At 35.1% G+C, this 15,125-nt stretch overlaps 2 protein-coding genes and 1 pseudogene across 3 annotated transcripts; 1 reads left to right on the top strand and 2 right to left on the bottom strand.

The window, feature by feature from the left end:
- The first annotated feature begins 2,753 nt into the window (after nt 1–2,753).
- LOC147484301 (nucleotide pyrophosphatase/phosphodiesterase-like) lies at nt 2,754–9,159 on the top strand. Its single transcript, XM_086577921.1, has 13 exons — nt 2,754–3,358; nt 3,452–3,539; nt 3,837–4,067; nt 5,149–5,257; nt 5,649–5,763; nt 6,260–6,392; nt 6,494–6,681; nt 6,807–6,993; nt 7,065–7,132; nt 7,218–7,299; nt 7,926–8,117; nt 8,289–8,369; nt 8,899–9,159. The coding sequence occupies exons 1-13, from the start codon at nt 3,042–3,044 to the stop codon at nt 8,959–8,961; spliced, it is 1,854 nt and encodes a 617-aa protein (XP_086434047.1). The 5' UTR covers nt 2,754–3,041; the 3' UTR covers nt 8,962–9,159.
- LOC147484300 (pentatricopeptide repeat-containing protein At1g50270 pseudogene) lies at nt 5,047–11,753 on the bottom strand (annotated as a pseudogene). Its single transcript, XR_015204977.1, has 3 exons — nt 10,004–11,753; nt 6,239–6,412; nt 5,047–5,417 (listed from the first exon to the last, which is right to left on the bottom strand). The product of XR_015204977.1 is annotated as a pentatricopeptide repeat-containing protein At1g50270 pseudogene (transcript).
- A 761-nt stretch (nt 11,754–12,514) lies between these two features.
- Nucleotides 12,515–13,424, bottom strand: LOC147484299 (Gibberellin-regulated family protein). Its single transcript, XM_086577142.1, has 4 exons — nt 13,265–13,424; nt 13,086–13,142; nt 12,950–12,983; nt 12,515–12,864 (listed from the first exon to the last, which is right to left on the bottom strand). The coding sequence occupies exons 1-4, from the start codon at nt 13,328–13,330 to the stop codon at nt 12,683–12,685; spliced, it is 339 nt and encodes a 112-aa protein (XP_086433268.1). The 5' UTR covers nt 13,331–13,424; the 3' UTR covers nt 12,515–12,682.
- Between the last annotated feature and the right edge of the window lie 1,701 nt (nt 13,425–15,125).

Raw genomic sequence — 15,125 nt, 5'->3', positions numbered from 1 at the left:
AAAGATACGGCCTTTGAAAGTTCTGCTGACTTTTATACGTTATTTCTGCCCGCGTTGACTTTGACTTTTCAACTTTGACCGGGCTTTAAAAAGATTTTTTCTTCTTGAATCTTGGCCTTTAATCATAGAACTTCTTAGCAACCAATCTTTGCTCCTTTATCTCGCAAAAGGAACACATTTCTGTACATAATTGACTTCAATGCCTGAAATACATAAAAGCACGTAAACAGCACTAACTCTTATTTATTAATTACATAATTGGTCTAAAAGCAATATTGTTAAGGGGTTAAAAATACAGTTTTGAGCTCTTATCAAGTACGATAAAACTCCTCACCATGATTACTATGATCGTTTATGGTATCAACAAGACTATTCTGATTGTTCTTACAAGTTGTCTGCTCATAGAAAATATTCTCAAACACTTCAAGATTATGCATTTCGTCATCAAGAGAATTTTAGACAACAACAACTTTACGCACAAAGAGTTACTGAAGAACATATGTATGCACAAAGAATTGTTGAAGAACAAATGTATAATCAACAGATTACTGAAAAGAATTATCATCGAGTGCAACAAGAAAAAGACAAGAATTATTATAGATTGTAACAAGAAAAATAAATAAGACGGTAAGAGGAACAAAGACCACTGCCTTTCTGATATGAGTAAAAGAGTGCGTGATTTATGAAAACCGAGCTTTTGTTACTAAGAAGTTATCTCTATCTCCATTACCATCACCATGTGAAAATGTATTTTCTACATCCACTCTTGAAGTTTGTGATTGTATAGTGCCTTCTACTCCCCCAAAAGATGAAGTTCAAGTGTTTACAATTGTTGTTCCATTATCAAATCAAATTGTACGAACTATAGATATTTATTTTGAGGAGGAGAAAAATATTCAAGAGAAAGTTAATGTTGCTAAAGTTTTAGGAGATGATGTTAATTTGCATGAGATAATGTCATTTGTTGTTAAAGAAGTTGTCAATGTTTCTAATCTTGAGCAAGAATGAAGACGAGTTAATTGTAAAAAAGGGTGAGAATATGGTATATCACAGTTTCCCTGAGAAATTTATTTGTAAAGACACGCATACTTGAAGTTTTGTAAAAAATTGATTGATGTTTGTGTTTGCCTTAAGAATTTGTGTCGGATTGTCAAAAGAAATGATGGAATAATCAAGCTATATTGTGTTTACTTTGCTTTGCTCAATTGAAGAATTGTCCTTCTTATGCATAACTGGAGCGCAAGTTATTTTAAAGAAGAGGAGAATGATAGATGTAGAACATAAAGCCTATGTTTATTGTCTAATTGTTTTTAGTAAATCCAAGTATATTAAAAACAAGTTATTTTCATTTTTTATTATGGTATAGATAGATTAGGAAAGTGGTAGGTTTCTAAAATGATTTGATGGAGCTCCACAGACGAAAATTGTAATAAACTCTTTAACATTATCGATAAACTTATATTTTAATTTATTTCTTTAATATTCTAATTAATGAACTTTTAATATCGTTTCCGCTACGTAAGAAGCAAACACGTCCACAAGCACATCTATTCACTTATAAAACTCTAAAAATCAATCTAAATGTTAGAATCACTTAAACTTGTTTTTTTTTAAGATTTACAAAGACTATTACAATATGTACGTGGTTATAGGTGTCATATGTTGCACGGACACGGATGTGGACACAGACGCGTCGACTCGGTTATATCTCAAAAAGATAGGACGCGGACGCGGCAAAGAATGCGGAAATTAATTAATATTTATAATTTTATTTTATATAAATTGAACATTAAAAACTAAATTAAATGTATCAACATTCATAAATTCAAAACTATTAAAGATAAATAGCCACAAAACTAAGTTTAATATTTCTTAATCAAACTTTAAAAACATGTCATAAGTCTTAACAAAACAAAAAATGAAAAAATTGAGTTTTTTAATATTATTTTTATTTATTTTTTATTTTTTTGAGTCAAAAATCTGCGTCCTGACCATGTTGACCGCGTCCTGAGTGTGTCTTGACCTGCGTCCAACTTAGTTGACTGCGTCTTTACCGTGTTGACCGCGTCTGTGCAGTGTTTGCACCCGCGTCCGCGTCCGAGGCGTGTCCAATACGGACACAGCCCATTAATAGGTGCGTCCGTGATTTAGAGGGTGTAAGGTGCGTAGTTATATTTGCTTATAATGGGTTGGGAGTAGAATTTTTTGAAATTTATTTCATTTTTCTTTTTTCACTGTTAGACACAGACATGCACACTGGAATTAAACAAGTTGATTAGTTTCAATGGAAAATGACGTACAACAAGATGAAAGCTCTACAAAGCAAACAAGATGTAGAAAGAAGATTCTAATTAAAATCATCAACCGAATTTGAAATAGTAAAAAGAGCAGAAAAGAAATTAAATTGAGCATGCATTCAAATTAAGAGTTTTAATTATTGATCGATAGGTACTAATGTGTGAAATGTTCCTAATGGAACTTATTTTCATGCATTTTACACTCAATTTATCCATAAATGCCATTTTCGATCTGAATATGCTATGATAATTTAATGACTACAAGTCAATTCAACTAATCTGCTTGAATTTCTCATAATATAATAAGGTTATTGCAATTGAAAGCTATATGATGAAAGTCATAAAACATCCAAATATCGGTTATGTTTCTATAATATAAAACCATCCATCAAAGTGTTTATGGGAAAGTATCTTCATCACAATAAAACTACGTACGATAGTTTATGAGTATATGCCATGCATATATGATATATCTTACCTGGCGTGGGAGCACTGCCAACTTAATGTCTCAGTATCTACCAAATTCAGGTGGAGAAACCAAAAGATTGATCCAAGTATCCAGCAACTTACCCTTCAATAACGGATCTTTCCTACTTCCTCAAACGGCATGATATCTCATAGATTTCATCATAAAAAATTACAAGAATGCTTGAGATTAAAATGGTTTTCAAAGTATATATGAATCACGCCTAACAAATATAATCTTCTTCTTATGTCTTGGACTCATTTTCAAAATTTTCAGCCATGACCTCTTTTCATCTTATATACTTGATTTTAGTTTCTTTCATTCTCTTGTTTTCTTCATCGTATTCATCATTTTCTTCATTTCATATCAAGAATTTAACTGCCGAATTTCGTAACTACACTGCTATATCAGATTTTCGGATTTTAAATCGAAGATCCCTGTTACCCTGTCTTGATATGAATCCATTTCTTAAAATCAATATCAGTTCGAACTCGGGGCCACTTTCAAATGAAGAATATGTTACGGTTACTGTTAGTGGAGTTTTAATCCCTGATGAATCTGATTGGATTGCCATGATCTCACCTTCTCATTCTGCGTAAGCAACCATACACTAAAAAAAAATTCATTTTACCCCTTTACTTGCACTTGCACTTGTACTTTACTTTTATTTTTATTTTTGCATGGGCAGTGTTACAGATTGTCCCTTCAATACTCTATTATACAAGGAGACTGGAGACTTTAGTACACTTCCCCTCCTCTGTCATTACCCTGTTAAGGTATAAGAAGAATACTAAAACACTAACATCTATACATTTCTTTTTGGGTTAACGAGTATTATCCCGTACTAGATGAGCCAATTAGGATCCCTCCCACTAAATGGGAAATTAAAAAGGGATTTTATTTTTTTTTGTATTTGGAAGGACACAAAAAAAAAGTAAAATTGGGATTTTTTTTTTTTTTTTTTAGGCTCATCTAGTAGAGAGAATAGTACTCGTTAACCCTTTCTTTTTTCACTTGGTGAAATATGCTATTTAAGACAAGTTATTTGAGTTTTAGTGCATATGGAATTTCAGGCCCAATATATGAGCAATGATCCTTTCTATGGCGGCTACAACTGCCACAAGACTTGCAACGGCTCCTTGACATTTCACGTCGTTAACATTAGGACCGATATAGAATTTGTGTTCTTTACCGGCGGATTCAACACGCCTTGCGTTTTAACAAGGTCGGGAGCTGTGAATTTTGCAAATCCTAATGCACCCTTGTATGGTCATCTCTCCAGCATCGATTCCACTGGATCATCGGTAATTTCAATTTAAAAGAGAATTTGAGTTTACAAATATTTGGTTTATGTGCAGCATGTACTCCTTTCAGATTAGCCATTCATATGGTAGCTTATTTTAGCCATAGAGAATCTTACTTCGGTGTCTAGAGCCTGGACTATGGACAAACTCACAAAATGGACATGCACTGATGCAGATAGGACGTCTTCGTTCTACATTTACAACCCATACGGAATTGGATTGGGGCTGGACATATAATCTCAATAAGTTATAACGGTCCAAAGCCCAAAATCTTGACCCGCTCAAAGTCCATCAATAAATTTGTCAAGACTTTCGAGTGGAGTTCACTGTGGGAACAGAAGTGTGAGAAAAGATTATGCAACTCGAGGGATTCTATTGTGCTAAAAGGGTCTTTTTGTAATACGTCACACTATATTAATGTGCTTTTGAGTTTAGTCACACAAAGTTTATAATTTTGATTTTAGTTACACTCCCTTGACAAGTCTATCTCAAAAGCTGTTAGTCAACATATTTGACTAGGTTTGACCGTATATATATAAATTTTAATTTTAATTTCTACAATATATATTTTAATTTTTTGTTAAAATAATTGTATTTGGTTCATTAAATTTTTTTAAAATTTATTTCTAACGTATACGGTCAATGTACGGTCAAACCTAGTCAAATACGTTGACTAACGGCTTGAGACAAACTTGTTAACAGAATGTGACTAACATCAAAATTTTGAACTTCGTGTGACTAAACTCAAAAGAGCACTAATACTGTGTGACGTACTACAAAAAGACCCGTGCTAAAATTGTCCCAGGCTCCTAGCTGAGAGATACATCATGCAATCTTCTCCAATGTGGCTATGTATGAAGAGTATAGTGCAATTGTCATTGGGCCAGATTCCTACCATATTTACCATAAGCCCATAAGTGATAATTTCAAAACTATGTACACAACTGTATAAAGTAGGAAGAAGCGTGAACATTTCAGTGGTAGTTCATTTGAAAGCTATGCCAGAACAGCTTTCCTGGTTAATTGTTGTCATGCATAATGCCCTAAAAGAAGCTATATGTGTGTATGTTCAATGTTGCAGATGAAATTAACATGGGTTAGTGGAGATAAAGAACCTCAACAAGTTCAGTATGGGGATGGCAAATCACAGGCATCACAAGTTACAACATTCACACAAGCTGATATGTGTAGTAAGTCTGCTTACACACTCTTTTTTGCTCGTCTTCTTTTCTGTTTGAGAGTTGAGACACAGTAAATGAGGAACGGTAGAGACACACTGTAGTAATTTAATACTGGGAGTTGATTACTTGCAGAAGTTGTTCTTTGGCATGTTATCTGGTATTCTGGTCTCTGGAGAACATAGAAAACAAAAGTGACTTGACATGTTAATAGATGATAGAAAAACAAAAATAGGAAACCAAAAAGTTTTAAATTATGAAAGATCTCCATTTATCTCAATATTTGAACCTTGCCGCCTCAAGCTAATATTGTGTTTACATGTCAGTATGTCACAATCATGTATGGATATATCATAAATTCATAATTAATCACCATTCATGTTTTCTTTTATTGAACTGATAGGTGGTATTTTAAAAAGTCCAGCAGTGGATTTTGGATGGCATGATCCTGGATATATTCATTCAGCTCTGATGACTGGGTTTCAGCCTTCAAGTGGATATTCCTATAGATACGGAAGGTATTTCAAGTTCCACCAAACCATTTTCAAATTGATTCACAATCCTAGTTACTGTTCTGTTTCGTTTAGTAACACTGAACCCAATCCAATATCCGGCTCTCTGCGTAGAGTAAGTTCTTGAGTTTCATTCATGATGCGACCTTCAACTAAAGTGCTCTTTTCTGGGGTTTGCGTGAATATGGATATCCAGTTTCAGCCTAAGGATTAGTATATGACTACAATTAGACCTATACTATCTCAGTTATCAGGAAGACTATTGACTTCAAGACACTGAGGTGGTGAGACCCAAGGGTGATGATGAATAATATTTAGGGTTTTGCATACTATTCAACTCTCATATGAGTGTTCTGGATGAGTTAACATGGCTCCTTTTTGCCACAGAAATGGCCAAGTCGAGTTTTTGGTTTTCAACACTAGCTAGAAGCATTTGTTTATTTTTCAGTATCAAAAATTAATTATAGGTCATCAAACATACCTTAATGTTCATAATATGCAGTGATTTAGTTGGTTGGAGTGATCAAATCCAATTTCGCACTCCCCCAGCAGGAGGATCAGATGAGCTCAAATTCCTCATATTTGGTGACATGGGAAAGGCTCCACGTGATTCATCCGCCGAGCATTATATACAGGTGCTGACCTCAAGATTAAGCTGAAAAGGCAAACATGACTTAACTAATAAGTATTCTCAATATAAACTTATAGCGTAAATAATATTATTATGTGATTGTAGCCTGGATCTCTCTCAGTTATCGCAGCCCTGACTGAGGAAGTTGCATCAGGCAATGTAGACTCTGTTTTTCACATAGGAGACATAAGCTATGCTACAGGTTTCTTAGTAGAATGGGATTATTTTCTTCATCTCATCAGTCCAGTGGCTTCTCACGTCTCTTACATGACAGCAATCGGTAACCATGAGAGGTAGTCTCCATTCTCAAGGCAGCTTCGCCAAAAACAAGATATACAAGTGTGTAGTTACTTCTGTGTATCTTGCAAAGAATCACCATTCTAAACATATAGTTTTATAATTTTTTGTGAAAATACAGAGATTATGTAGACTCAGGATCAGTGTATGGCACACCAGACTCGGGAGGAGAATGTGGAGTTCCGTATGAGACATACTTTCCAATGCCTACATCTGCCAAGGATAAACCATGGTACTCAATAGATCAAGGAAGTGTTCACTTTACTGTCATTTCAACCGAGCACAATTGGTTAGAGAATTCAGAACAGGTATGAAGGATGTAACTTTACACTCGTGTTTGATTATTTTTGCACTTATTGTAAATAACAAATGTTTTCAGTATGAGTGGATGAAAAATGACTTGAAATCGGTGGATCGGTCAAGAACACCCTGGGTTATTTTTACAGGGTAAGTGTCAAACTCAGACTTACATATTATTGAAATCCAAATTATGCAATCAGTAGAGATAACTTTGAAGCATTTGGTTGTTTAGACATAGGCCCATGTATTCATCAGCAGATGCCGTGGATGTTGACTTTGTTGAAGCTGTAGAGCCTTTGCTAGTCGACAACAAGGTAAGGTTGCCGTGTTTTCAATTCCAGTGGTTTGCTATCTTCGCATTAGTTTACTCTTTTCCTTTGTTTGGATTGTTTTGGACCTACTTTAAAATGCTGGTTGTTTGGTATCTTGGTATTTCTCTCTATAAGTTGAAATACCCTACTCTGCACAGCACTAAACAACCAAACTAAACCAACCAAGAACATCGAAGTAGAGCCCAGCCAAAAACACAATAAATAAATCAATAATATCACCATTCACAATACAATGAATAACCGAGATCCATTTCAAGACACAAAGTGCTCAAAAGGAATGCTGCTCACATTCTTCCTTAGCTAGGAAGACACAGGCACTTAACCTCTCAATAGTGATTACAGAGACTTTAGCCTTTCCTAAACGTGAAGTATATTCTTTCAAGTAACACCACATAGACGAGAATATAGCACAGGTCATTCTGTATTCCTCTCCAACCAAGTGTGTTTAAGATGTTGTGTTGGAAAGTTTTGCCGTGTCAGACACTGATGCTCGTACTTGTGTCAATGTAAGATGCTCATGAAAAGACATTGAAGTCTAGAGAAGGATATTTCAAATCACCATAATAAGCTGGAATAAACTTATAAAAACAGTTGCAAATTTGAACCAGGTGGATTTAGCTCTATGGGGACATGTCCATAACTATGAGAGAACGTGTTCTGTTTACCAAAGCAACTGCATGGCCATGCCGACAAAAGATAAAGATGGGATTGACACATACAATCACGTGAATTACACTGCTCCAGTTCATGCTGTGATTGGCATGGCAGGCTTCACACTCGACAAGTTTCCCAGCAAAGTTGTGAGTACATGCATCACCTTTTCTTTTTAATCTAATTTCTTTCCTTAAGCACTGTTATTGTGTGGCAGGGATTACCATGGCCTCGAGCATGCCCGTTCTTCTAAAATTCCTTATATATTGCTAATAAAGACTCTTTAACGAGTTATATTTTCTAAACTAATATATGTGCAGGTTGTTGGCTGGAGTTTAGTAAGGGTTGCTGAATTTGGTTACACAAGAGTGCATGCAACAAAAGAAGACATGAAAATTGAGGTTAGTAGACGGATAAGCCAGAACAAGGGTTAGTTTGACAAAATTAAAGGAAAGGCTGCACAGTTCTACTAAACCATATAACATGCTTTCCCTCAATTATCAGTAACCAGTGCAGTCAATCAAGTGCAATCTAGCAACTCTCTGAACCATAGCCATGGGGAATTTTACCATATATTTGTGACAAAACAGTAGTCTTTCATTGCTTTGCTCTACTTATAAAGGAAAGCACTACTTATCATATACATGTTTTTGAGAGTTTAGGTTGTTTTTTGTCAAGGTGAGTTCACCAAACTAAGGAATTATGAAGGTGAATGAATTCCATCAAAATTATTCGACGACTAACTAGCTAGCAAAACATAAAATAAAAAAACAACTAGCTATATAGTTTTAATGGGAATTAGGCTTTAACATTCCATAATTTTGTAATAGGGCCTTCTAGCACTCAAAAGAATCTTGTAAAATAGGTACATGATATCTTATTTGGATAAGCTTCTCCGAAACTTAAGAAAACTCATGTTTGTATTTTCAGGTTATTAATTCTAATACAAGGAAGGTTGAGGATAGCTTTCGGATTACCAAGATCTCAGCGTAAGACAGCTTGGTGCCTTGGTGGATAATGATGTAAATTCATCTATCAGATAGATTGATATTAAATCACTGAACGTCTTTTTCAAGACATGTCAAATTAAGATTTTAGAAATGGCTACTTAATCAAGCAGTGACATGTATTACAAACATAATGATTATGTGTAGCATTCAAAGTGATTTTAAGCAATATTTTTTCCATCTATATATGTATACTTCTATTTACAAAGCTGATAGGACTATAGTGATAATGATAAACAAAAGGATTACAAGCCACCCGCGTGTTTCAAACCTATGAAAGGAAGAGCTTACATCTACCCTATACAGTACTTCTATCATATATTAAGTATGATCTTATACTCTACTAAAGGATGGCTCAATCTAACATCAAGAGGTTGTATGTAACAGTTACATACAACCTTATTCAGGTCCTTTGGGTGAAGCCAAAAAATCAGCTGATTTGTTGGTTTCCCTGTAGACAAGTTGGAAAAAATCTACTTCCATTTGGTTCCTGGGGTCCCATTTATAATGGACTCTGTTGAAAGAGTACCATGTAAATGATAGACTTAAACAAGCAATTATGAAGGTTTCTCCTGTTTGTAATTTTTACGTGTGATTTCAGATACAAGAAAGGTTGTGGAGAGCTTCCGCATCACCACAGATAGGGTTCTCAAGCTTATGAGCTCTGCTGAAAACAGCTTGGAAAAAGTCAACTGAAAGTTTTATTTGAAAGAGATATCCTGGTCAGATAGATAAAAGTGAAAAGAGAGTAATTGGACAATAACGTAGTCACTGAAAAAATAAGCATTAAAATGTAAAAAAATGATGGATATATATGCATTTTCCTTAATTTGAATAGTTGATTCTACAATGGTTTCTATTGATAATTCACAAAAGATGTTGATATATGCGCTAAACAAACAGATATGACAAGTTTGAGTACAAGCAGAAGTTCCATGAAGAAGATAACATAATAAACACAACAGGGTGAAGGAACTTATCACAATCATCTTAAATCTTATAGAATAAAAAGGAAAATGACGACAAACCTCAGCATTAGTCACCAGAAATCGCAGCAAGAACAATGGCCATGTGTGAATTTATGATAAGGATTAGGATTCTTCAGGATAATTTTACAGTCAGTAACTTTTGATGTAAGTTTGATATTCTTGTGGCAGTCCATACAAACCCGAAGATTCTTGCCAATTCGTAAGACACTTAATAAGCACAAAAGAAAGAGCCAGCTTCTCAGTATACCCGTATACATCACTCTGCTTTTCCTCCTCACTGATGTGATGACCAACACCTGAGCTGTTTGATACATAGCCAACCTTCCCCATCCTTTTTTAATTGGATCTGAAAGACCATAAATCTTATCAGCTTATGAATTGACCCTATGCTTTACTGTAAATGTGTACAACATCCTCTCTACTTCCACCCAACTGTGTGCAGTGGCTGGTTTCAAAGTTCAAACCTAGATCTTTCAAAACCGGTCACCTTACTCAGATCCTTCCGTTGTCCTAAATCTGCGTATATTCGTGACAAGAGTATGTTGATTCAATATTAGAGCCTCTATAGCTGCTTTCTCTCCCAAGTCTAAATTTTTGTAGATTCTACAAGAAGAAAGTAAAGCTGCCCATATGAACTCGGTTGGTTCAACAGGCATTGACTCTATGAAGTTGTGCGCTTCTTCAAGAAGGCCAGCACGTCCATAAAGGTCTACCATACACCCAAAATGCTTCATCTCTGGATCAATGTTGTAATCCCTTTGCATGGATAAGTAGAATTTCTTACCTTCTTCCACTAGTTTTCCATGACTACAAGCCGATAGAAGAGCAATAAAGGTGATGCTGTCTGGTCTAATACCAAATTTCGTCATCTCATCAAAAAGTTGCAAGGCTTCCCTGCTCAAACCATGCATGCCATAACCCATGATCATGGTGGTCCAAGTCACCACATTCTTATTGGTGACACTTTTAAAAAGAGTCACAGCGGAATCAAAATCTCCACTCTTAGCATACATGTCAATGAGGGCATTATTCTCCAGCAATGTATCTGAAATACTACTACAAGAACGTCGGACTATGTGACCATGTACTTCTCTCCCATGCAATAGGTCCGTGGTCCCTCCACAGACTTGCAATACTGAAGCAAGTATAGACGATTTGGGCCGCTCCCTACTACTCCATATCATTTCCTTAAATAGTTGAAGCATATCATCATTTGATCCATTATTAGCACAACCTGTAATTATCACATTCCACGAAACAGAACTCTTCTCCTTCATTCCATCAAAAATCCTAATACCATAATCTAAATTCCTACATTTTGCATACATATCCACAAAAGCAGTCTTAAGAACAACATCATCCTTAAAAACATCATTCCTAATAGAAAATCCATGTACACTCTTACCTAAATTAACCACCATCAACTTTGAACACGCAGATAAAACACTACTAAGTGTTATCCCATTCGGTCTTATTCCTTCCCTCACCATCCTTGCAAAAAACTCCAAAGCTTCATAAACCAACCCATTTTGGGAAAACCCAGTTACCATTGCAGTCCATAAAACAACATCTCTTTCAGAAATTTCATCAAACAAATACACCAAACCCGATAAATTCCCATACTTGAAGTACATTTCAACAAGACTAGTACTAACAACCATATCTTGTAAATAACCTTTCTTTATAACAAAACCATGTATGTTTTCTCCATGTAGGGAAGGTTGGTTAAGGCTATAACAAAGCTTAACAAGTGATGGAATGGCATAACTATCTGGTAAAAAAAGGCCATTTTCTTTGAATTTTTGAAGTGGGCAAGTGCTTTATCGAGGTTGTTTGAGTTAATGTGAGCTCTAAAGATGGTGTTGAATGAGTAGGTGCTGTGATTTTTGGTTTTAAGGAATGGGAATTTTTTGGAGGGAAAAAATGACCGTTTGGCACTAAGCATTTGTATTAGGCCTCAAATTTCCTGAAACTTTTACGATATTTTACAATAATTTTTGTTCCATGGAACCAGTTTCAAAAGTTTCGCGAAACATTGATGATCAATATATTGAAATATAGTTTTTTCCATAGTACAAAATATCCGATATTTGGGGATATCTATCCAGATTTCAGAGAAAGATATATAAATATCATAATATGTTCAGAGATATATACGACTGTAAATATCAGTAATATTTCGACAATATTTGTGATATTTGGAGATATTTTGTGTATATAATAATTTTATTTAATATTTACTGTTATATTTCAAATAAATATAAATAATATATCTTGATATATCAAAAAATATCTATGATATTTGTCAAATTTTGGATATATACGATATTTAATTTTGTCAAATATTTTGTGTGATATATGGACATATCCGTAAATTAAATTGATAAATACCCATATCCTGATATTTTGTACTATGACTTCTTCATCTTGGGCTCAAATGCACCAATGATCCAAGATATAGGAGTTGGTCACTAATTATGTATTTGTATATGTTCTCCTTTTTAAAGATTATTGATTGCAATTTACAAAATTTATATGAAGAATTAAAAGTACCAAACTGTGGTCATATATATATTCACCATTAAAATGACCTTGCAATTAATAATTAATTTTACAGTGACAAACTTGGCATCCTAGGGAGCTAGTAAGAGGAACATAATTATATCAGAAATATAATTGATACAAGCTGAAGATAATTTTGTTAGTGTGGTTGGTGCATCATGGGCATTTGGGTCCTCCCCTCTTGGTCTTCCAGTTATTGTAGCAAGGGCAAGATTGTTTGTTTCCATATGTGCCTTGAGGAACGCATAAGCACTTGGTGCAGCACTTGTTGCAAAAGAACAAGCATGGCTTCTTATATTGTGTTGCCGAACATCTAGAGCTGCAGCGCGGTCCACAATCTGAACATAAACCACAAATAATTTTAGTCTTGTTTTCGAAATTCTTACATGCGTATGTGCGCGAAGTTTGGACATAGTTACTGACCTTGAGGTTTAAGGCTGCCCTGGGTAACGCCATGCTGCAGAACAAGAACGCAGAAACTTTAGTACTACATGTTTAATATAAGCTTGACTGCGTTATGAATAGCAAATACTCTGAGCTTGTGATCGATAAAATTTACCATGGGAAAGAAGTTAGCTGATTCAGGTTCTTCAGCTGGCAATTCTGTGCTAGTAACCTACAAAACCCAAGAAAAAAACACACACGTCAGAAGTATATTAGGACATTTACATCATTAAGAAACGCAGTGCAAACATTTAGGCTCAGTGATATTTTCTGAATGGAACTGCTATAGCTTACCTGATTTTCTACCAGAAGAAGTAACACAACGACACACATCATCACAATGCCTAGGTTCCTAGCCATGATAGAGTTTCAAAAGAAGACTACTGCTCTTGTAGAAACAGAAAAGATGTGAGAGTGTGAGAAAATATTGTGGTGAGGCTATTTGGAGAACGGTAGGGGATATTTATAGGCCCTTGGTCACTTAGCTTTTTTCTTTAATTTCTATGCAAATGTCAATCTTCCTGCAAATGCGTTTCAAATACTTTCAATAAATAAAAATGAAACAATCCATCTAATTAGAAAAGCAATAAAGGGAACGTCTTCTTCTGAAATGACCATAAGCCTCATTTTATGGGCAATGCGTGCCATGATTGCCGCGATAGAAAATAACCAATTTTACTCCTATGATGTAAAAAAGAAGAGATCTTTGTTAATATGTACCTATGATGTAATTGTTTCGTTTATGTGAGAATGATTTTCAAGCATGGGTTTCTTGAAACATATAAAAAAGATCATTTGATGCATGGTCTATAATTTTTTCATTTTATTTTTGAGTTGTTTTCCTTTTTGAATGTGAATCATTTCACGTAAGGACTATAGAGTATCGATCTAATTTCTATGTTAGTTCTTCTTCTCCCTTGTTTTTTCTTTTATTTGAACAGACAAGGATATACAAATACAATAGAGCAATAGCTTTCGAGAATATTACGGAGGCAATTTTGCGATGTTAAGAGAAAAATGTGGGACATGCATGACATCCTAAACCTCTTATCTCATCCATGTGCATTAGAAATTGGATGTTGATAGCTTCACATGTGAATTCACATGCCCTTCTTAGCCCACCTGGGACCCCTTGAACAGTGCTAACTACTAACCAGACAAACATATGCACCATGAAATAAGCTTTATAGGAACCATACATTCAGTACTCACACTCGTCTTCAACTGTCTTCTTGTCACTCTCGTGATCCATGAAAACCAGAAACTTTACTCTCTTTTTGGGTTGTTTTGTTTATCTGATTCTGCGTGCTGATCTTGGAAATGCAACAGACATGAACTTATTACTTGTCTTAACCGTTTAGTAGTTCATCCACTAGAATTCAAGTTGATTGGTTGGTAATGTTATGTTCTCATTTTTTGTAATGTAGTGCAACTACTCATATTTTTCTCTCTATTTTCACAAACCTAACATTATGTTTGTCACAATGTACTGTGGTGTATAGAAGCAAGTTGTTATGAGTTGATGACACATATATGAAAATTGACACGTTAATAAGCACACATTAACACACATGATTCTGTATTTGCTAACTCATGGCATGGACGGAAACCAGGGATCTAAGTCTAAGGGTGTAAGTCCTTGTAGTTTTGCACATTCACAGGTAATTACTAAAACGAAACTGAGGTTTTGGGTCGCGTGGCGTACGTGGTCACCCCTACCCACATTCCTATTTCCTAGATCCATCCGTGAATATAACATTTTCCTGGATTTAGTTTGTAATTCGTGGATCGATATAAACACATAACGAACATGTGGGTCTTTGTGCCATGATCCAAGAGACCAAGACAAACCACATTGTAGGCCAACCTCTTTTCTTCCCAAAATAAAAACTTAGGCGACATTGTGAGGAAATAAAGTAAATTGTTAGGAATTACAAAAAACAGGCTTTCTCTTAAACGAATATGTCCAGTTCCGTTGACGGACATGTTTATGTTCGTCGGAAGCTTATATAGTGTCTTCATAAGCTTATACAGTGTCATCCGTTAAACAAGAACGCCTGTTACAAAAAAAGGAACTTATGTATAACGATCGGGCAACCTTTCGTTCCACCAGCCTAGAGTTTGTTTTCCGCCATTGAGCAGGGGTACTACAGTG

Source organism: Coptis chinensis, chromosome 8, assembly GCF_015680905.1.
Source record: "Coptis chinensis isolate HL-2020 chromosome 8, ASM1568090v1, whole genome shotgun sequence".
Classification (NCBI taxonomy): Eukaryota; Viridiplantae; Streptophyta; class Magnoliopsida; order Ranunculales; family Ranunculaceae; genus Coptis; species Coptis chinensis.
This window is presented reverse-complemented; position numbering and strand designations above follow the sequence as displayed.

Excerpts from the sequence above, each read along its gene's own strand:
- LOC147484301 (XM_086577921.1), top strand. The coding sequence starts at position 3,042 with ATGACCTCTTTTCATCTTATATACTTGATTTTAGTTTCTTTCATTCTC. Across the intron at positions 6,393-6,493 it reads CCGCCGAGCATTATATACAG|CCTGGATCTCTCTCAGTTAT; the intron begins GTGCTGACCTCA and ends ATGTGATTGTAG. Across the intron at positions 6,994-7,064 it reads GGTTAGAGAATTCAGAACAG|TATGAGTGGATGAAAAATGA; the intron begins GTATGAAGGATG and ends AAATGTTTTCAG.
- LOC147484299 (XM_086577142.1), bottom strand. The coding sequence starts at position 13,330 with ATGGCTAGGAACCTAGGCATTGTGATGATGTGTGTCGTTGTGTTACTT. Across the intron at positions 12,984-13,085 it reads CAGCTAACTTCTTTCCCATG|CATGGCGTTACCCAGGGCAG; the intron begins GTAAATTTTATC and ends CTTGTTCTGCAG. Across the intron at positions 12,865-12,949 it reads GGGCAGCCTTAAACCTCAAG|ATTGTGGACCGCGCTGCAGC; the intron begins GTCAGTAACTAT and ends GTTTATGTTCAG.